The sequence below is a fragment of the Larimichthys crocea genome, chromosome III (genome assembly GCF_000972845.2).
Source record: "Larimichthys crocea isolate SSNF chromosome III, L_crocea_2.0, whole genome shotgun sequence".
In the NCBI taxonomy this organism is placed as follows: Eukaryota; Metazoa; Chordata; class Actinopteri; family Sciaenidae; genus Larimichthys; species Larimichthys crocea.
In genome coordinates, this window is record NC_040013.1 from 23851926 (window position 1) to 23875638 (window position 23713).

At 40.8% G+C, this 23713-nt stretch overlaps 1 protein-coding gene across 2 annotated transcripts in view; it reads right to left on the reverse strand.

Moving 5' to 3' along the window:
* nrg3a (neuregulin 3a) overlaps positions 1-10730 on the reverse strand; it is a 315969-nt gene extending 305239 nt beyond the window's left edge. The window contains exons 1-2 of one of the 2 annotated variants that reach the window (XM_027276560.1): positions 9210-10730; positions 8249-8984 (exon numbers count right to left, since the gene is read on the reverse strand). In XM_027276560.1, coding sequence (XP_027132361.1) covers positions 8249-8972 — 724 coding nt within the window. In that variant the 5' untranslated portion in view covers positions 8973-8984; positions 9210-10730. Of the gene's footprint in view, positions 1-8248 lie in introns of both variants that reach the window. The other variant, XM_027276567.1, reaches the window with a different exon arrangement.
* Between the last annotated feature and the right edge of the window lie 12983 nt (positions 10731-23713).

Below are 23713 nucleotides of genomic sequence, written 5' to 3' on the forward strand. Positions count from 1 at the left end.
TTACAGCCAGGTGCCAACAGCATAACGAGCAGAAGGCAGAGGGAGAGGCTTTCCGCCGTGCCAATGCATCACTGGTGAACATTTTATGCTTGAAGCACAAGACCGGGAGAGGTCAGACTGTGTCACTGACTACATATGTTAGTTGAATGGTATAGGAGCTAACTTACTAAATATGTTTCGTACAGGATTGGACCAGAACTTAATGAACTGCAAAGCAGATCCACCCTACATGTAGTGTACTATGTGGACCATTGTTTCCCCTTTGTCCACTGGTCTTACACTAAACCACTCGAGCTGCTGGAAGGGGGTGGGACGCCAACACACACTTTGTTTGTCACCCTGACCTCTTCCCTAAGTGGTTTTCTGTTGCTATAATAACATAACTCTACTTTCTACAGATTTAAAGATTGCAAGCATAGGCCTTTTTATTTTTTTCCAGTGGACCCTAAAGGTCATCTGGTTACCTGCCCTCATAGTTAGACTTTCCCTGCCCCCATTTGTCACGGCCCACCAGGTGCCAACTCATATGAAATAACTACAGAGGAACAAGCTGCACCACTAGCTGTTGGCTACGGTTGAACTCCTAACAGTCTGATATTTATTTGCTTACTTGTGTTAAACGGTTTTTCTGCTGTAGGCCAGCTGACAGATTTAATAAGAAAAAGAGCCACAGGTGGGCTGTGGGAGAAGGGGGGTGTGGATTATTGCCTAGTCAGAAACCTCTCCTATTGAGTAACACAAAAATCAATATGCGTTTCTTAGAAGCTCTCTGATGTATTCTATGGAATTTGAAAACAACATATTAGTTTTGAGGTTGAATATACATCCTGCTTTATCAGATATTTCAGAATGAATACAAGACAGCTATGGATTAGATGCTATTTCAAGAAAACCTGCATATTAAATGGAAGTGCACAACACAAAGCATTGGAGGAATATATTTTATTTGGAATACTGATTACCTGATGAGATGGTGAATTTATTTCTTTTTTTTACGATTTTTTTTTTTGGTATTTTATGCCTTTTATGCCACAGCTGAAGATAGACAGGAAGCAGAGAGAGGGGGAGTGACACGCAGTAAATTAGCCGTCCGATGCGGGATTCGAACCGGGGCCAGCTGCAGCGAGGACTATAGCATCCACACACGGGGCGGCCGCTTAACCCACTATGCTACCGACCGCCCCGTGAGTTTATTTCTTCTCTGTAAATGCCATTTAATGTAAGCTCTCATCCCATTGCATGTCTTTCAGAGGTTTGGTCATCCAGCCTTTTCGGACACGTTATAAGATAATGTATCAATTTATCTATAGTTATTATTGTTGTTAGCCCAAGTGTAGTGTAGACATTAATACTCATATGACCTTTTAAAGACTGGGGTGCTGCCTCTGTACTTTAACTAGCATTCTTAACCTTAAGCCAAATGAGTCTTTATCATCTCAATGAGACCACATTTCCCATCAGCAGTCAGAAGCAAACACCTCAGAGTATGGGGACATTTGAGCAGTTAGCTGGCAGGTGGCAGCCTCCTCTGGAGAGCAAGCGCAGGGCAGGTGAATCCCAGAAAAGGAATTAACTTCTCTTACATCTTGTCAGCCACTTTCCTGCCACTGGCTCCAATAAACTGGAGCAAGTCTCATCTAATCAAGGCAGCTTAAACCTGAATTCATTATTAAAAGCTCCTCTGAAGTTAGCAGCAGCATTTAACCACTTTGTACCTCATCATCATCTGGACCGGGCTGATAGATGTGCTCAGGAAGGGGGGAGACGGGAGAGAAGAAGAGGGGCATGTGGAGAATTTCAATCTTGGCAGTTATGAAGCGGTTTTATTTTAAATCTCTTCACACACAGCACATCTGACTTTATTTTCACCAACAAGAACAATCCTTCCAGCACGGAGAATGAACACACTCTGAACACCTTAATTTACCGAAGATGTATGCATGTACGGGGAATTGCTCAGCACGGGATAATTCGTCAAAGGGCCATCTTCAATTATTTACACTTTCCTCTACATATTGAACATGTTTCTCTTTCGCATCATTAATATTTCATCGCTCTTCCCCCTGCAAGGCGTTTCATCAGAATGAATCAAAGTGACGTTAAGCTTCGTTCGCACGGCATCGCCGACAAATTAAAATGCAGATGTTGTGACAGGTTTTTGACGTGTTCAGTTCGTGGTCAAGCACAGCAGTCTCAACAACTGTACTGCATTGTGTATTCTTAACTGTATCATAAGATTTAAAAAATGCCTTCATGTTTTAGGAGCAACATTCTTATAGTAAGTTATCTTGGCAATGAAATGAAGTGGAACATGAGGAAAGAATGGGCATTTATTTAGATGCATTGGAATACAAACGATGGGTTCCCAGATATTTTGATCATGGGAGTCTTGAGATGTGTTACGAGCAAAGTTGTAATTGGAATTCATTTCGTAGCCCTCTAACTGTGCATCAGGGTTCACTACAGAATTCATTTAGTCTGTTATGAAGCTCTAAAAACTAGATTTTAGCACAGGCTGCCCGTCAGACAGGGCTTCAAGACTGAATAATAATGCAGAATTACAGACCGTACTACCTGGAGCACTGTGGATAGTGTCCCATCACCACTTTTTTTGGTTTTCTTTTGCCTCTCAGAACTCTGTCAGTAACAAGCTGAACTATCTGACCCCACTGGCAGAATTCCTCTACATATTTAAGTCAAATTAAGATTTAAAGCCTATATTTAAGACTAAATGACTTGTTAGGTGGACTTTTTTTTTTTACATGACAAATGAGTCATGCATTCTTTCATGATCCAGCCTTAATGGGAATTAAATAATCATGAGATTATATAGGTTCAGTGAGACTCTTGAGCAACCACTTTAAAGCATGTTAAAGATGAAACCCAAACCATTAATGTTCTATCTTGAGCATATTTTTAAGGAAGACATAACACAGTGTTCACACTGTGGATTTGTCATATTTTAGTCAGCATTGCTTCCACCCAAAAGCTGTCATTTTGTCCTAAAAGGTCCTCTCAGCTGCAAGGAAGCAATCAGACTTCAAGGATGGTGCTGATTTCAGGTCGCACACATTGAATGTATATAGACACGCTTTGACACATGCTACCATGAATACTCAAGTGTGTACATGTGTGTATGAGCATGCGACTGTGCAGAGTGCACGGACACACACATACATACATAGAAAAACCACACAGGGAGTGTGTTAAGCAGCTCACAGAGAACTAATCCAAGTGTAAAGATTGTGAGCTCTACAGCCGTATTTAAAACCAGAAATCTGGTTTAAAACCTAAAATCTCTCTGTGTGAGATGATTAGTGCAACGCAAACATGTACATTAATGCCTTCAGTGTTGGCCAACAGTGATGAAAGTTACATTTTGTCATTTTAGTCCATCTACCACACAGGGAATATCCCCAAATGAAGCAAAACATAATATGCAGAGATCCTTTGGAGACAAATGTCCAATAAAACACATGTAGAGTCAACTTTACCGATAATTGGGGTTCACTTATTGTCATTTATATCTATGCTTTTGGTTTGGAAATCCATCTACTGTAGTTGGTTTAAAAAACAAACATGCCAGGACACAAATATTACACATCATACATGATTTTTAATTCTTCATAATTGTTTATCATAACCATGACACAGCTGAAAGCCATCCAAAGATAACGACCATTTCACAACCTGCACAGTTGTGCAGAGGTTATTGGATGAAAGAGGCCTAGACAGAGGGTCATATACCCCATAAATAGGTTAAAGAAGGACTTTGATGATATATAGAGGCTTCATAAGGTGTCTTATGACACAAGATGAAACAATAAATCGCCATACCCAGTACTTTTTTTATTCCAGATGCCTCATGTCTGTTGGATCGGGCCATTTTTAGACTCGTCCTGGCTTTCTGCAGAATTTGAGCCATATACTGATCATAAAACGTTATGTCCTCATAAAGGATTTTGGCCTGAAGCAAAGAACAGATTTTTGCCCAAAGAGTTGAGAAACATTCCATCAACTTTAAAAATTTGCACTGTTGAAATATGTGTTCATTAATGTAATCCAAAACTTGTTTTTATGGGAACTACATGTTTAGGCAATCAGTACAGCACTCAGTAAAAGTTTACGCTTTATCGGCCTTTGGTATTTTTAAAGCATCTGACTTTGAAGTAATTCCCACTCAAGTTTAATTGGAGTGCATGACTCAGCATAATATGCCATAAGCACTGAGAACAGATTCAACTGCACTGCACTGCTATGGTTGTTACATTGGTGTTGTTATGATGTGTGCAAACCTTTTCCTCTGGGCTCTTCGGTGTACCCTTGAGGGGGTACGCAGCTGAGAGAAAATGTTCCCTTAAAAACGTCACGTTAGCATCATTTGATGAAAAACATCCTGCCACAGACCATCTATCAAAACAATCCTTCAGCAGTCAGGCTGCTTGTAAGCCCATGTAGAGTGTGTGTGACTGATAGGTGGGCTAATGTGATTCTGTTGCCTCCACAGTCATGGTGATGGGCTGTTAATCTGGATTTAGGTTTCAGGGCCACTGTCTGACTGAAACCTAATCCCACTGAGTGGCTCACCATGGAGGCATCAGACTGCACCAGAACATGTTTTGAAGAGCCGATCCTGACGATCATGTCATAGTCTACAATCATAGTCCAGATCTACTGACCACATTGTTTTATGTTTTTGTTTCTCTTGAGTTATTGGGGACATATCAAATACAGCAATACAGTCCCAGTGCCTTCTCATCATTCAAACCTTTCTAGGGATTTACTCGTCATTACAATGACTCATCTGCAGTATTAGTTCCGCTTTTTATCAAGACTCTGCATGCTCATGTCTTATTTCAATAACTGTTTTAATTTTAGATTTGTTTAGTACAGCAACAATAATAAAAATGACATGTCATCCGTCTGACACATCATCTGTGGTGAGCAATAATCCTTGAGTGAGCAGTCAACATTTCTGATTCTCGTCTAGTCTATATGTAAGTATCATTGCATTATTGCTCGTAACTTGTAATCTTCAGAGGGGAGATGAGTAAGGGGGCACAGATCCGATTTCCAGGTCGCTTGATCCATGTGACATTATCGCTGAGGCATCACCTGACATTTTGCTCTGCCGTGCAGAGGTCACTTCGCTCCTCGTTAATGGTATCATCTCTCCAAGGCCTCTCCTTCATTCTCCAGCCTATAGAATTTAGACGGTTTAAGATTTTTCTCAGATCCAACAGATCTAGATATGTCAATCACACGTTCAAAGTGACATTCGCTAAGTAAGACTGTAATATCTTTCTACAGTTGTCAGACCTTGACTTTTTCCACGGTTACCACCAAAGCTACACTGCAGCACCAGAGGTTCTCATCTTGTGCATAAAAAAATAACAGCTGACTAGCAGTTGAGGGATTTCAAAGGCATGTATGGCTATATAAAGAGGTTGAGCCACTGGGACAAAATGAAATAGAGTCTTTGATTAAAAAAAAAAGTCAGTACTCAGAATGTACAGTACCCTGGTCCAATGGGCCTGTACTCTGTATCCACAAGCCGATAGCCCTGCCACAGTGCAGGCCTGTGGATACAAACGTAAGGTCAACAACTCCCAAGGTGCAGGTTCAGGTCAGGTTGCAAGTTGTCGGATCACCAACTTTAATATCGGGTATGTTTGCTGCTAGTGGCGAGCTAAAGCTGATGATTATGCTTTGTAGAGACCAGATAAATACACACAGCACTTCCCCAGAGCAACAAAGGGTTAAGGGTCATGGGTATCTCAGTATTTGCAGCCATTTTCTATATCAAATATGATTTCTCCACAATGAAGATGAAGTAAGGCAAGGTAAGGTAAAGGATGTCCATTACAACCTATTGTATCATCTTCTATGTTTCAAGGATATTGTTGAAAGATAATTGGAATACTTATAGAACCAGCGTCTCATCCCACATTTCAAACTCCACAGGTCAAAACAGACTAGGGAGATCACCAGAGAGTCCAGCCCAGTGTGAAATGAAAATCTATGACCGTCTCTATGTTGTGACCCACAACGACGGGGACAGCATCAATAAGAGCACACAGATGGCCTACTATACTTAAATTAATAGAATCCTCTCAGTTTCTGAGCACGAGCCAACACAGGCAATTCAGTAATACCGTGTAACACATTCACACATAATGGATAGTTAATGTGAAAATGATGGCCTTTTCAAATCAAAGCAGCATGTGGGTGGTAGAACAGAGGGGGTGGGAGGGTGAAGGGTGTTTAGGATTATCGAACCAGTCGGCTGTTTCTGTAGTGGCAGAACTTTCTCAGGCAAGCTGTAGAGGGAGTGACATTTTCCATTGGATATCTATCAACCAGGCTTAATGGTTTCCATGAGCACTTGCTGGAGAAATGACACTTTTTTTTCTTAATGGTTAATTAATAAATGAAGGGATGGTGATAAATGGCCCCTATTTTCCTCCTGGTAATGAAATGATACACAATTTTCCCCTGTGTTTTTAATTATCAGAGGGAACATTCCCTGAACTCTGCTGTAATCTGGGGACATTTTCATCATCATGGGAACAAATGAAGCATCCGCACCTTTGCATTCCAGAAGACAGACGCTGCATCAGGTGGATTTAGTTTATCAGTTATTAATTATGTGGCTGTAATTGTGTATTTATCAATAATTCAATCAATAACATTAATAATATATGGATCACACATTGCTGCATACTATATAATGAAAGAATAGCAACACTATTTAAACTGAAATGCCATCATACAGCTATTTAGGTCAATGCAATTGAATTAATAACATACAACACATGCATATATCATATTTAATTGGTCCAGACCTTGGCATTAAGTCGGATAATATCATGCCAATGTCAAATGAAACTACAAGGAGAGATCATGTGTGTGTATATATATATAAAAATGCCTGTACCACTGGTTTTCATGAAATCCTTGCTGATTTTTTTTTCTCCTCACTGCAGACAGGAAAAGAGCATGAGGTCACACTGTTAAAAATATAACCCACTCCTGTCACTCTGAAAGTGTCTGCATAGGCACAAGCCAGAATCAGAGACACGAACATCACAAGCAAGAGGGAAGTCCAGCACATAATGTGACACCATTTTGAGAGCAGAGAGATTTATCATGGAGGAAGCTGTGTGTTATGTGTGTGTGTGTGTGTGTGTGTGTGTGTGTGTGTGTGTGATCTGTCATCGATTGTTGCAAAAGAATCCCCGTAGCACCAATCAATACCATGTGTGCATGCCATGACTTGTGTCAAGGAGTCAAGGACAGAGATGGTAAAAGCAGAAGAATCAGCATCCATTAACAGATGGATTAGAACAGACTTCTTTTCAAGTCATTCCACAACAAATAATCAGTTTAAATTACCTGTTAAACAAAGAACAAACGTACAGAAGTGTGTCAGTGTTATCACTCCAGACCTAACCTTGACTTCTTTGAACCAGATGTCACTTTTAGTTTTTTTTTTACATTGCACCACCATGGCCCACATGCACTCAAAACAGAAGCCTACTTTAACATTTTATTTGCAAAACGAATGCATGAGAAATGACGGTGCACATTGTTTTAACTTCGTCATATCCGTTCACCTCCTTAATAATCACAGTGCAGCAATCATATTGCACATCATACCTAAAAAAAAAGGACATGATTGACACTTTGAACCAATCCTTGCCCACATGTGATGCGAACATTACCTAATATGTCGAGAAATACTACGACAACGTTTCCTATTTAAGACCAAAGGTGTATGGACCGCCATTGTTTCTCTACTACTAGAAAAGGTTTAACCATCCACAGCAGAAATATTGATTACTGACTCATGCAATAGTTCAGATAGCTTTACTGTATCAATCGATGCTATTGATTGCTCTTTTGCAATTCTCAGCCTATCGGAGTGTCAAATGTACAATATCCAAAACAGGACAGTAGCACATGTCAATTGCAAACCCAACAGAATTAAAGAAACCAACCAACCAACCAACCAACCAACCAACCAATAAACAAACCTTTTACACATTTCAGCCAGTAAAACACACCTGTTGTACTTTGCCCATCTATCTGTTCAACCAAGCCAAGTCAGGACAAATCAGTTAAAGTTAAGACTTCACTTCAGTGACCAAATATGTTGTCCTTTTCGAGCAAAAGATAACTGAATCGCTCTTTAATATCTCGATGCATAAGAACATATGGCAAGCCTTTACAGATATAAGTGACTTACGTGGTTTGCGGTGGCTGTGCGTACGCGTGGAGATTGTGGTGGAGATCGTCTCTGTAGTAGTATGCTCTGGGGTCCACATCTGTGTAGAGTCATGAAGTACAGTTGGATTGGATGGTGAGGGGCTAGATGTCGCCGCTCCAATTATGAAGGTTGTCCGTGGTGCTGCCGTGGTTGTAGTAAAACCCGATGGTCCACGTCCATTTCGATTTACAGGATTCCGGGGAGTTACTTGGCTACCCGAGGCTCCACCCCCTCTAGTGTTTATAGTAGTAGTAGTAGTAGCGGTGGAACGAGTTCTACCTTTCGCAACAGTTACAGTTCTAGGCGAGGGGTTCCCACCATCAACTGTAGGAGTAGTTGTAGTGGTGGTAGTATCGGGACCTTTAGGAATCCCACTTGGCTTTGAGAGGAATATAGGATCCTGGCCTATTCGATTCGCATCCACCAGGTCTGTTGGTACGTAATCCCGTACTGTACCAACAACAATCCATTTCAGCAGCATTAGGCTCAATCCAAGGCCAATGAAACCAATAAGTAAGGGGACCACACACAGCCATGTCTGCTGGCGAGGCCAAACACAACGAAGGGCACCCTGATCCTGGGCCTGGCCTTCACCACGTCCCCCTGAAGCCCCTGAAGCCTCAGGTTCCTCCAGGATCACCGCCCCGGAAACAGCTGCACCAGAACACTCACTCATTCTTCCCTGCCGTCCTTTATGGCTCATTGAGGGTTAACCCTGTGATAGACATCGGTATCAAATAACAGAAAGGTTCCCAACAATGCCGGACATGGAGAAGAGACAAAAGGAAAGGTGAAGAAATGGATACAAAAAAGGACCCCACAGGAAACAGACGCTCAATAACACATACACAAATACGTAATCCGAGGATAGAAAGAAGGGAATAGGTGCAGGAGATACATACAGACACACAATCACAAGCACACAAGCACGCACACTCACACTCAGAGACACCCAGTGAGAAATGAAAGAGCTGGCGTAGATGGATAATCGTCCGATTAGTCCGCGTTTAGTCCTGCCCAACTCCCGATGTCCAAGTGAAGCAACAGTAAACTTCAAGAACGTTCACAGCAGGGTAAGCCTGAGGAGAAGAAGAAGTGATTCTTCTAACAGGGAGAACGAGGGACAAAGATAGAGATGGGAGGGAGAGATGGGTGGGAAGGAACAGCTTTACATCTGTGCATGTGAGGAATCTGTGGCATCAGTGTTCGGATGTCACTGCAGCAAAAATCCACAGCGATTTCTGCTTAACATGCGTGTATGTCCCCTTCCACGTACAATCCACGACGGGACAGTATTGTCTAATCACGTGAGTGAAACTTGCAGGGTGGGTCTTGTTGCTTCCCCACCCTGTGCAGGACCAAAAAAAAAAGAAAGATGTTTCCCAATGCAGCCTGTTCCAACAGCTTTAGCCGAGTCAGCGTCCCTCGGCTCCCAAAATCTGTCTGTTTTGTAAAGGAAAGAGAGCCAGAGCAAAGATATCTGTCGTTTATGCGTCTCTCAAACACTTTCCTCGGATTATCCACTATCCTCGTTGCCCATTGCTTTTCAATCAGCCTCTCCTTTTTTTTGAGGATTTTTCTTTTTTTTTATCACTCTTCGGATCCCAAACCCACTTTGCTTCCTTTGTGTGTGCTCTAAATTCCAGTGCGGGCTAAAAATAAAGCAGTACAATCCAATTAAATTTCCAGATCCAGTCAAAAAGCACTTCAGATGAGTGCAGACAGAGGGAGATGTGGAAAAAAAAAAGAGAAAAGAATGAGGGGTGTTGTCGCGCAGTGGTATCACTGGGCGGATAAATCTGCAACTGCGATGCGTGATCCGCTTCTTCTCCAGCCGGCTGTGGATCAGATTTCCCCAAGCTGTCCGCTCAGCGCCCTGCTGTCTCAGTATACTGTCCGTTAATACTGCAGCAAGCACTCAGAGAGCATCTTCTCATCTATTTGAAGGGAACATTCCGCCACAGAGGGATAAAATGAGAGAGAGAGAGAGAGGACAATGAGAAGCAGAGAGTGAAGTGATTGAAACAGAAAGAGCAGAAAGCAAAAGATAGGAGGAAAAACACATACAAGAGTCCACAATGTTCAAAAATATCCCAGTGAGTCTCTCTTTCTCAGAGGTGTTTTTTTTCCCCCCTCAGTCCCTGGAAGCCTGTGCTCTTTCGAGTCAGCCTGTGATTTGTTAGTCGGGTTGCTGGGATCCTCTGCTCTGCGTCCGTCCTTCCCTCCAGGATGCTTTCTTGGATATGATTAGAAATGTGTGCCCCGCGCTGGGATGAGAACTTGCAACCGCAGCACCAAAGGCTACCTAACCCCCTCCCCTTGTGGGGTTAGCAACATCCGACGATGCAGCTGTCTTTACCTGTGGCAATTGTAATGCAGACGCACATACAGCTGCCTCCCTGAGCTGCCGCCGCTGAGAGACAGAACGAATGAGAAGGGGGGAGAAAAAAAAACGCAGACAGAGACTGAGCAGAGTGTGCACAGTGGTAGAGCAAGGAAACAGAGAGAGAGAGAGTGAGAGGGAGGGAGGGAGGAGGGAATCAGGGATGGAGGGAGGGAGGGAGGAGAGAAAGAGGCTGCACCTGCTAGATGCACCAGCACTGGGAAGCTTGCCCACCTCCGTTAGCAGGGAGGGGAGTAAGTAAAGATGCAGAATGCATACAGAAAGAAATGGAAAGGGGGAGTGGAGGTGTGTGTACAGATAAAGATAATGAGAGTGGGAGGGGGAGGAAGAGAGATAGAGCTCTCTGCAGCGGCAGATGAGGCAGTTACCAGCACGAAGCCCAGACGGATCAGAGCAGAGGCACAATGCAGGAGCTGTCACTCACTGCCTCAGCCCCGCCCACTGCATGTGCATGGCATCAGAGGGGAGAAAATGTCTTACCCCCTCCTTTATCCCCCCCCAATGACCAAACTTACAGTAAGTCTATCTAAAGCAATATTTAATATTTATGCACATACAATCTTTAGAAATGCAAGCCCATAAAAAACTGTACGTCAGCTCGAACTGTCAAGTGCAAAGATAACTCTAAATTCATAAATATTATACCTTCGTTGTATCAGCCGCTTCTTTTATGTATAATCTTTGTTTGGTTTGGTTCTATTGTTTGTTTGTTTTTTTTAGAGATAGCTTGCTTGTTCTCAATATATGTTCGATATTTGGGATGTATCATTGTTAATCTTTTTTCTATGTGACAAATTAATTAACAACGTATAAATAACAATCATACTATATATTAGTTACACTTAATAATCAGTTACAGCATCTTTTTGACATGCTTAATTTTAGTTTGGATTATATTGTGATCCTTATTCATTGAGGAGCGATTCACATGATTTAGGTCCTTTTTAATCACACGTGTGATGAAGTGACAAGCAAGAGAGACGTTGCTCAAACTTCCATTTGCAGAGGAAATAATAGAATAATGGATAAAAATTGTTTTAACTCGGTCAGAAGCTGAAGTGCGGTGCGCAGTATTCAGTGTTGCTTTGTCTGGGTAGCAAGAAGCACCGAACTCTCTTTATTCTTTTTAATTTTCAGTATATTCTTCATTAAAACTCTACTGTGGATATCTCATATCCTGTTTTATTATTCCGCTCTTTTCATAAAATTCCATTAAAAAAGAAAAAAAAAAAAAAAGAGATTTATAGAGACAAAGTTGGGGACAAATGTAGAGAGAGGGAAAACGAAATATTAAACGGAGCCGTAAGTCAGGAGGAAAAACTATGGAGGCAAAACAGACAGAAGACAAAAGGCTAATAATATTTTGAGTTTCGCATCACTGCTTGCTCTGTATTACTTCAATCATCCAGTTTAAATGGCTGAGCCTCAGTAAATCCATCCTGGGTTCAAATCAATTTAACAGTGTACAGCACTGTGTAAAACAACCTTTAAGATGCTTGCTGTAAAACCATGAACTGTATCCTCTGTTGTATTGTGACTTTATCTCCGTGCACATGAACGTGTTTGCAAGTGTGTCTACTCGGAAGTGATAGCATCACGGGAGACACACACATAAAGTCATGCAGATAGCATCTGCCTGTAGGGGTATCTTTCAATTGGTCCCGTGGGGAAACTCAAGGGATGTTGTGGGTTTTTTCACACCTCTGTCTGTCTCCTAACACACAAATGTATGGCAGCGACAGTCTGTTAAAGCAGCCATAACGACACTGTGGTGGTTTGAAAGAATCGTCAATAATGACGCTGGCAAACAGCCACAGGGACTCAAATTAAATGCTAACTCATTCGCACTTCCACTTGATGAAGACGACACTTTTGATGACATTAAAATATCAAAACTTATGGTAATGGATGTTAATGAAACAAAGGATGCAAATCCCTGATGAGTATATTTATATTTCAGTTGCAAATAGGTCAATTCACCAAATTCATCTGGAAGTAAACTGCTACGCCTCCAAAGTAGAACAATTTGTAATTGACTGCATACAACTCTGCAGACAGGACGGACCTTAACTGTCTTTAATTAAAATATATCACGGCCTGTGCCGTTCATGGATTAATTACTTGTCCTTACCTACAGTAAGAAAAGTGTGTGTGCAGTGAAATCCAATACTGAACAAGGTCAGTATGTTTTTCAATGCGCTCATGTTAAATTTGTCGTTGTCCTTTCCAAACATTGTATCATGGAGGCCTGGAGAAAACTGTCGTCGGCATGTTTATGATAAACAAGTAAGTATTGCGTCAGGATCCTTCTGTCGACTTGAACCCACCGTATGTGATTTATATTTATACTCCGCTCATAGTTTTATTTTTAAGCTCCTGCCCGAGATTCTTCTAGATGTAAACATCACTTTCACTTCTGTTGTTCTCAACATCCCCTTTCCATCTGTTGTTTACCATCAAGCAGCATAATTCATTCATATATGTGTCTGGTGTTAGATTGTACTAATGTGTTTGCTTCAGTTTCACTTTCAGCGTCCCAGAAGTTTCCAGTTTTTCATGCACGAGTGACCCTGTTTTGTCTCCAGTAAGTTCTGCGTTCATCCACTTGTTCTAACTGGCACGGAAACTAAGCAATGAGTGCTGAGTGCACTCAGCATTTAGAAATGTTTCAAATTCATTTACCTTGTGAACGTCTGGAGAGGCATTTAATAAGTCCTCCGTCAGGGTATTAGTAGTATAAAAATTGTGTTGAGTATGAAATTTAACATTCTATTATAATATCTGAGAAATTTACTAGTATTTTTTCTTTTTGAAAAGAAAAACCGAGTTTCAGTGGTTAGCTGGGAGACAAAAAAAATCGTATATACTATAGATAGGCCGCACAAACAAGGATACATACAGTATACAGAGATCAAAACAAAAGAATAAAGAGAACACGGAGACGTCAAGTTATCAGGGGTAAGTAGAGGAAGGCGTAACAGCCGCGCAGAGACAAAAACGCTCAGAAGCCAGCCCTCACTGTCCGCATGACCTCCCAGACTGCAACCTGCTTTTTTAATTAAAGGGCAAACAAATGTATTTCCTCCAGTCAGCAAACAATGAGCCCTATTCAAAAGGTCAGTGTTGTAGTTATTTGTTCAGAGCAATAATGTGTGCATGAAGAGTTGGATCTCGGCTTAATCAGTCCCTCCAGGAATTTCCAATCGCAAAAAAAAAAAAAAAAAAAAATGCGAGTTCAATCAATCCTTGCATTATTTGCAGCTGTTTGTTTTAAAATTTAAATCATGCATCCATAGTAGAATACATGCAGATGTTGAGTTTATTATTCAGCATTAATCCAGTTTAGATCCAATGGTAAGAGCTTTATCCTTTGGGATTTCATTGCTTCTTTTCGTCTTCGCAGGCACGCTATCATTTTTTTTTGCATTGGCTCTGCTGAGTTCTACAACACCTCTGCAATCATTCACAATACGATTCGAGTAAATTAATTTGGTTTATTTAAATGCTCCACACTGAACAGCAAGTTTTTGGCTATAATAATCAAAAAATAATCCCACGAGAGCGAGTCAGGACTGCTTAAAGGAAAAAAAAAAATGACTAAAGACTAAGAAAATCTAACAATATACAATACAAATACCCAGGAAGCAAGCAAATATGTTTCAGAAAATGGAGTATCTGATGAACATCGTTCTAATAACACTTTTGTAATTACAGTTAATCACTGTTAATATTATTATTTTTTTGCTGAATGCTTGTCCCTAAGTCTATTTTTTCTTCCTAATCTCCAAATGTTTGTGTCCAGATCATGTTATTTGTGTTTATTCATGTACCCCATTCATTCATTGATCTAACAGAAGCCAATGGGAATGACATTTTGCAATGAATATGACATTATGGGATGATAATCCTCTGCAAAGGCTTAACTGTCTTAATGTATGTCCATGACTTTCTTCATTCAGAGATCTTATACTATGTGTTCCTTCAGGCTAAAGGTCTATGTAAGTGACAGAAGACACCAACTAGTTAAAATCCTAAACCTATTATACACACTCTTTTCAAAAAGCAGGGATCATTACTGCCTCGCTTTGACAATGTCAACATCAGCGGCAGTTCAGGCAAACTGCACTCAGTAACACCTTGTTTCTAACGTGTTTCATGCGTCAGGGCCCGAGGATTAAGCAGCCATGCGATGTTTCATCTCCGTCTGAATGCCATCGCTCTTACATCAACAATGCACTGGTGTCTTCTGGGTCAGTCTGGGTCAAGCCCTGAGGGGTTAGAGAGGAGACCAGCGAGTTACATATTCACACCTTGTGCATGTACACAGAGATTTGTCACTGCTGAGGTCCTCACGGCTTTTGACAGCGCGCGCAGGATTTACGTGCAAGATTTATGGAGGCGGCAAAAATGACTAAAAATGACCAAGTGCTGTTCAATCTGTTTCTGTCCCATTATGCAGAAACATCTTGCAACTCTATATTATCTTATTTTCCCACAAAATCAAAGATTGCTTCTTTTTTTTCTCTTTTACTAAGATAATGGTTTCTAACTTTAAAGATTACACTCAACTACAGTATGAGTGACGGTATAAGACACATTTTCCTGCAGCACTAAATCAATGTGGCACATCTCATAAATAATGTCGGAAACTGTATATAAATGGTATATAAATATTCACCAGTGGTACGACAGTGTTGTAATGAGAAAATCAATGTCTTAAAACTCACGTCTTAGCCCTTTTCTCCTCATACTACTGGAGGCAGCAGTTTCCTCAATTACGCATCAAATGGTAATTTCTGCTGAATCAATGCAAATGCAGAGCTTTGTCAGAGCTCGCACCCTGGAGACCTAATGATAAGGCCCAGAGAGCAGATTGCAAACACTCCAGGATGGAACGGGTGTCAGAGGTCAGTGGATATCTCACCCATTCATTAAGAAGTGTGATTGTGTCCTTCTTAAAAAAAAAGAAAAAGAAAGGAAAACAACAGTGCAGGCCGGTATCTTCTGAAAGCGGATGTTTTAAAAAAATGTAATACATTGTTCATGAATGAACACGTTGGCTAAAACTGGCAGAAACTAAACATTTTGGAAAACATCTGCAGCAATCAATATTTCTCATTAACAATAAAATCCATTCATGTGAAAGGTCGCAGTGAGGAACCCGCAGAGAATTATCACCGGTTCTACAGTGCTATGGAGGTTTTCAGCCTGTCATCAGTTATTAGTTTAGTTCCACAACAAATCAGGAACCCAGTTCTTCACTACATGTTCAGCAACAAACTACAGAACAAAGAAAATTAAAGACCAACTGGTGGAAAGCACCAGACACGGGACATGGCTCCAAATAAAAAGGTGCTCTACAGTATGTATTAATGCTGCCACGATTAGTCGATTAGTCACGATTATGTCGACGAACAAAATCGTCGACAACTAATCCTACGCACATGCGCAGTAGTGGTAATCGGTGTCAGGCCTGACGTAAATGATACCATAACACAGACCCTCCAGGAATTTACGATGTTGCGATTTGCAACTTCAGTGAATCCCCGTGAATTCAGGGCAGTGTTACAATCACTGCAAATTTTTCGCAACTTCCGCGCAGTCTCAACTCGGCGGGTCAGGGACAGCCGCATGGTGCGGGAGGATTCCCTTGTGGGACCTCTCCCCGGCGCTGGCTGGCCTCCGCCGGGCGCATTTCCTCCGCGGCGGCTCTGGGTCGGCATGGAAAGACTCGGGGGCGAAGGTAGCTCGCGGCTCCGTCCGCGAGCTTTACAGCGCCCGCCTACCCACTCCTCTCCAGGACAGTCAATTTACGTATGATCCGATTAGTCGACTAATCGAAAAAATAATTGGTGATCAGTCAGCTATCAAAATAATCGTTTGTGGCAGCCCTAGTATGTATATAGGTCGTGATGTCTGTCTGCTTGTTGCGTAGTTCTTCCTGTCGCCAAGTGGTGGACAGAAATAAAAGCAGCTTTAATTTACTGGTTTAATCTTCTGAATTTACCTCACCTCACCTTTTGTGTCTCTTTGCCCTGAATTTATTGTCCCAGATCCAATTTGTTACCAAATCATGGGGGCTGTGGCTGGTTCTGTCAAGCCAACAAAAGGCTATAAAGATGAGGGGTTACCTGGGAGCTTTAACACAAATAAACCAATAAAATTGTCCTGCTGCTTGGGCCCCCTTCCCCTACAGTGAACCTCGTTAAAGGGCTCTGATGTCATACATGAATCAGTTTAATTTAGTGTAAGTGGAGAAAATGTGCATTGATACATTTCAATTGTAAGTTATTTTTATTTATAGCCACACACACACACTACTTATTTTGTTGCATTTTTCATCTTACATTTCCTAATGTGGAGATCCATTACACAGTTTTGGCTGAAGTCAGGGGATCTCTTGCTGACAAAATGACTGATCTGGCCTGACCAATGGGTGATTTGAGGATCAGGTCATGATTGGCTTGTCTCCCGTGTGTTGTTAAAAGGTCGGCATGCCCTGGTTTTAATTGCCATCCAGTGCTCCTGGCCTCTTCTGTGAGACCTTGATCATTATCAAACATGTTCAATACTTTTCGCTGGTGGTCTTGTAGTGTGAGCAATCGAAGGAGACAAACTGCCACTCTGGCCAACCCAAAGGAAAAATGTTATAGGACATCTTACTTTACTGACTGGTAAACTAAGTAAAGTGTTGAAGTAAAACAGGCCAAATTTAAATGAATCATATCTGCATTATACAATATGTCACTCTCTCAGATACCATGCTGTTTTTAGGATATAAGGGCTTACCAAACTTCTTAAGCACATGATCACACTGCTGGGATCTACGCCAAAGACAAACTATTTAATTCTGTGCTCTGTCTCTTGTTCCACTGCACAAATAAAATCACAAAGTGGTAATCCTCTTCCCTTCATTTGGCTTCTTAACCATTTTGCAACAGCTTCCAGTCAGGACAGTGTAACAGCGTGAAAGCGGGGGAAAAGCACGACCACACTTTCTCTGAAACTTCTCCAAAAATCTTAACGCTTCACCAGAGAAAGATTTGGTTAATCGTTAAATGAAAAAAGACAAGCAAAAAAACAAAACAAAAAAAAGCTGCATTTATTATTTATAGGGTCCACTTGGGGGCAGCAAAACAAGCAGCAAGCCTTTTTTTTGGTTTGTTTTTTGGGGCTAAATCCTAAGAAAAAAAATATAATAAAATCTTGCTCTTTAACTCAACACTCGTACCTGTCTGCTTGCCACTTGATGCTGCTTGGTCAGTCTATAGTCAGTTCAGAGCTTTTTTTTTTTTTTTTTTTCCACTGAAGAAATCTTTCTGCTTGTTGACAGCAGTGAGACGAAACCAAACGGCGAAGTTAAAAGTAACCAAAGAGCTGGAAGATGCTGACACGTGGAAATAATTCTCTGTGGGTCTGTGGGCCACTAAATCCTACACACTGGTCCTTCAAAAGGATTGCTTGGTGTGTTTGATGATTGCAACCCTGTCCCCTCACCATCACCTGCCTAGCATTGGAAATAAGTCATTAAAAGGGAAGCTTAGTGACACTGCAACACATTGGAGAAACTGTGTAAACCTTGAAATGTGTCAAAATGTGAAAAGCCCCATCGAGAGGTTTGTCTGTTCTGTGCTACAATAGACAGTTCAACATTGCGGACTATGTGGAAACAAACCTGTAGCATCTGTAGATACAACTGGCTCATTCGAAGGTAACAGAAACACAACAGTTCTTGTTTTCAGGTGATTATACACTAATGGAAACATAGGTACGCACATTATATTTCATAAATACCCCATGTTTAGTATTATTAGGTGCAGTTTTAACATGTTGGAAACTGAATATCTGTTAAGCAAAAACATGTCTCTAGTAGTTTTTGATTGAGAATAAAATGTTTTCTTAAGGTTAATTCTTCATAATCAGTAAAGTCTGTTAGCGGCAAAAACATTTTGATAGTTTCACCGTTCCTTTTTCTTGATTTTGACAACCCCCTGCGGTTAAAAGCGGTCATGCCGATGGCGTTTTGCTTCCAGTGACAGTAATGAAGACATCTGTTGAGACTGTGGCTAACATGTTGGGAAAACGACGCATTTTGAGTTCAACTAAAACACATCTGCTTAAAAAAAAAAAAGTGTTAGTGTTGAGTTACAGCTCCAAGTCTGTTTAAGTGAGATGTTTTAGTCTGGCACTGCTCTGCATGTAGTGTATGTGACACATACAAAAAGTCTATGAATTTGTAGATCAGTCATAGGCAGCGCACGTCTCGAAACCTGGCTTATTGTTGATTATGCAAACAAATCAACCCCTGAATGAATTTCCTTTGACCTCGTTTTTTTTATTTGTTTGTTTTCGCCTCCCATCTCTGCAGTTTCCGCCGCTCTAAACATCGCTGTTGTTTGTGTATAGATCCCTCTGTTATCTCATTAAGCCCTCCAAACACTCAAGCTGCCTGAAGCCTCCATTATTCTTTTTATCTCTGATTAGGGATTCTATTAAAAAAGTAAATGAGGTCTGTGGGGTCCTTGTTTTTTTTTTTTTCGTTTTTGTTTTTTTCCACAAAACTTGTCGTGACCACGTGTTTAAGGCTTCGTAACTGAATTGATTTAGAGAGGTTCACCATCGACAACTAAGCTCTTCATATCGGTTCTAATTTAACGGACGGGCTGGTGAGACATCGCAAACAATGATGGCATCAAACAACTTTGGACTGATTCTCACAGAGCTTTAACATGCACGGAGCTGCCAAGGCAGAACTGGAATATGAATGTGAACATATTGTATATGATTCCAGTATGTAAGCTTTACTTTAAGCCAATCACATGTGACTCCAACAAAACAAAATACTATTAAAAGAGCATACGGTTGCACAGAGGCAGTGAGAGAGTGATGCGGGGGCTAAAATGAAACAGGACATGTAGGGTTTGCAGCAGATGTAGCACTTACCGGAAAATTACAGGCATTAAAACAGTCATTGAGCTACAGTAAGGCTGATTAAATCCACAGTAAGCCACTATGAGACAATGGTAGGTATTATAAAACACAATGCAGCTCACGCTCGCTTTTGACCATAAAGTGCTTTGGACACACTGATAAAGACAATGTTTCTTTACTGCTGGGGAGCAAAACTTCCATACTGTTTTCTGACTCACTAAATTAACTCTTAAATTAACAATAATTTAAATAAAGCACTTTCATCAGCATAAAAGTAAAAAGCACAATATCCACCAGCAGCGACTGAGGCATTTTATAGTTACGTATAAACAACTTAAGGTGCTTAACGTGTTTACAGTATTTAATCAAAAAGTACAATCTCCCTCTTACCAAGTTGCGCACATGAGTTTTAATTTCCTGAGTCTTAATCAATGCATTTTTAGTTGCAGACTTCACTAACTCACTTTAATGACTTATTTCCACTCTACTAGCCCCAAAGAGCCTATGGCAGAGGATCCACGATGCCAAATTAATTATTCTGCCGTAACCAATTTGAGTCATTTCACAGTATGCACTGAAATAACACATTAAAAACATATACCATAATACTTTATAATAAGTATTGCTATTACAGTGCCATTTAGGAGCAGCAGTACTCCAGCTACTTCTTTATTAGCAACATCCATTACACTGTAAATGTATTATTGTACTTTTACAATAAATTACTTGCTAATAGTTGAAGTAAAATCACAGAAATATAGTGATTTTATTTTCAGTATTATATGAAAATCACAATATTGTACTGTTTCTACAGAAGTTACTGTAAAAAACAAACACAGTACTTTAATGTAAAATTACAATATGATTTTATAATAATCATCATCTTTATTGTTAAAAATACAATATTTCATTGCACTGTTACACTATGGTGCTGTACCCTAGTCTACACTTACCATTTCTACAGTGTTAATCCTGCAATTCAGTAGCCAGTTAATTCCCGCAAATTTAGAGGATGTGTACTACGATGAAATAATGCACCGTAACAGTTTTTTGCCGTCACTTCAGAAAACCCCTTCCATCTGAAAAATCTTAAAAATGTATCAAACGTGTGCTCATGAGTGAGCTCCCAACATCACATCCACCTGTCAAATATCCAGCTGTTTCTAACCAACTAAAAACTGAACTAAAGAAACATTTTTCTTACATAATTGATGACGTAAAGCTTCCAACAGGTCTACAGCTGGAGACAAAGTTGAAGTGCACTCCACTCCTGGAGCAACAGGTGCTTAAGTTCTTTGAGGGTAAAAGAGTAGAAAGTTAGAGGCAGAGTGGAAAGTTAAAGAAGAATGAAAATAAGCATGGAGCCAGGTAGAATGTCAACTGGGCCAACAAGTCATGTATGAAAGCAAACCAAAATCCAAGACATATCACCAACCATTGCTGTTCAACATAAATACCAAATATCAAGTCCTGATTTTGTCTAAACCTAATCATTAGATCGTGACTTAAGCTGGAATCAGGTCCAAGTGCTGTTATACTTTCCATTTTCCGATTTTGCCTCCTCCCTTCCCACTCCCTGTGTTTACTGTGTTTCTGTCTGCCTTGTATGTCCATGTGTGTGAATATCTTTAACTGTTTAAATTATCCTGCTTACCACTAGTTTTTTTTTGCATAAGCAATCACAACTTTACATTCCGGTTAAATCCTGTTTCCATCCATGCCCTGAGGAAGACCGGCAGTGGTCGAAAAAATGGTCCGCGTTTTTTGTTTTGTGGATTCTAACTCTAATATGCCCTAACTTACCGATAAAGGCATTTAAAACTACATCACTGGCTCTGTGTGAGTGTGCCTGAAGTAAGCCCAGAGGGCTTGCAGTTGACCTGCTCGATTTCTACAGCATCTTACACACCTGAAGTTTGCTGCTTCGCGATTGTGAGCATATGGTGTTGTAAAAACAAGTATCCATCTTAGTTACAGATACAATATCATGGCCCGGAGTTTGCCTTAAAGTTTTCAACATTTGTCCTCATTTTTTAAATAACTCCAAAAAGGTACTGATACCCCTGACTCCTTATTAACAGCCATCAAAGCTATTGATCAATAAGACCAAAGAGGATGTGTCGGGTAATTAACAAGAATAAAAAAAGCACCCACTTTCAGACACATACAACACACACACAGATGTATGCACACACAGACGACGCCTCATAGACTCGCTCTCTCTCTTCTCTCTCTCATGCGATACAGCCGCTGTGGCTGTTCTGTGGTGGTTGCCATGGTTTCTTCTCATGTCACGGTTTTACTAATGAAGGGAAGAAACAGTTGGGGTCTGTTCATTGACATGGATATCCCGCCTACTTAATTACCCGTAGGGATGACCGAGAGGGCTTTCTTAAAAAGGTTATCCAAGGAGATACTGGTTAGTTAAAAGGAGGAGGCGGAGAAGAAAGGTGGAGTTGAGGTATGAAAAGACATAAGGTGTTAGTGTCGGTGGTGAGGAAGATAAATGACAAGAGCACGTTTGAAGAGGAGTGAACTGAAGGAGATACAGAAAGAGAAAGGCAACAAAAGAAAGGTGTGGAGAAGCAACCCGGTGCTGACATTTTATATTATCCATGAATCATATCACATTCATAACACCTGAACAAGACTGTGTTAGCGCTTGATATTTGAGAAGAATATTTTTTTTTTTCTACAGTGTAAAGCTTATCTTTGCTACCCTTTCAACCCGAGTCTGAGCCCTGCTTTGTACTGAAAGTTGATTCCACAAATTATAATAGAGGGAAGTGAGGAGCGGCCCTGTAGCACACAAGCTCCCCAGTGCACTCCAGCATGAAGTTCATTTCAATGAAAAACTCTTTCAAGTCACACCAGTCTACGTGGTAAAATTAAGAAAATGGAGTATTCCATCAAACACATTTACCCACTTTGATCTCCCTGACAGCTTTTGGCAGCAGAGTAAGAGATAGCGAGGCGTCTGGTGTCTGGAGTTTTGAGTGGGCGTCTGTGTATGTGTGAAAAACCCAAAATGGCGGGGAGTGTTTGGAGACTAGCAACAACAAAAAAGGTTGCCTGTGCATCTTTGGTACATTCTGATTTCTATGCACACATGCACAGATTACCCCTGCTTTTACTACTGTCCATACTTTACACCTGAAGCCCAGGACGCTCGCATACCTCATCGTCTCACCTCCCGCTGGCCTCCCTTCCTCCTCTTCTTCTTTCATCCGTCTCTGTCCCTCCCTTCATCTCCTCTCCCTCCTGTCTCCCTGTGGTTCATTAAGCGGTGAGCTGTGTAAATCTTTAATGAGGTGCCCTCTCTAGAAAGTGTAACTGTAACACAAAGGGACAGTCTAGATGGGCTGAAATGTGGCGAGGTGTATTCAGGTTCTAAAACGCAGAGAGAATGATATTGACACCTGTCCTGAATGTAAGTACTTGCAGGTGTGATGTGCATATATACAGTCCATCATATGCATTCTACAAACCTTGCATATGCCAACATACATTCACCAGTATTAGCATTGATCTCTCTGCCAAAACATGCACGACTTCAGTGAGGATAATTTGTGGCCGATGCATCAGATTTGTTCCTTCTGGGAAAATAACACGGATTGCTTGTAATCATTGGGCGTATTGAATTAATTGCCATGTTTACCTCTGTGTACAAGATACTCTGTCATTGCAGGTATCAATGCTTTGCTTTAAACAATACAGAAAAAAATCTGGATTAGTAACCTTGAGTAATTAATGTAACTTTAGGTGGTTACGAACACTTTGAGGTACATTTTCCAAAAGTAATGATATTTGACAATTCGTAAGGCTTATAACATGCTATCATTCCAGTTTTCTAGGTCATGGAGTTAAACTATTTCAACAAAAAAACATGTGCAATACACTGCTGCATCTGGACTTGGCTGTTAGGGCATTTCTTTACTGTTCCAGGACAGCTAACTACATGTTTAACTCCATCACTATTGTTGGGCAAATGTAAACATTTAATTTTAAGTCAAAGACTAGACTGGATGTGCAATACCAGATTTTACCAATAGGTGTCTCTACTGATGTGATTCAGCCACTCCCAAGTTGAGATGCAACAAACACGATGG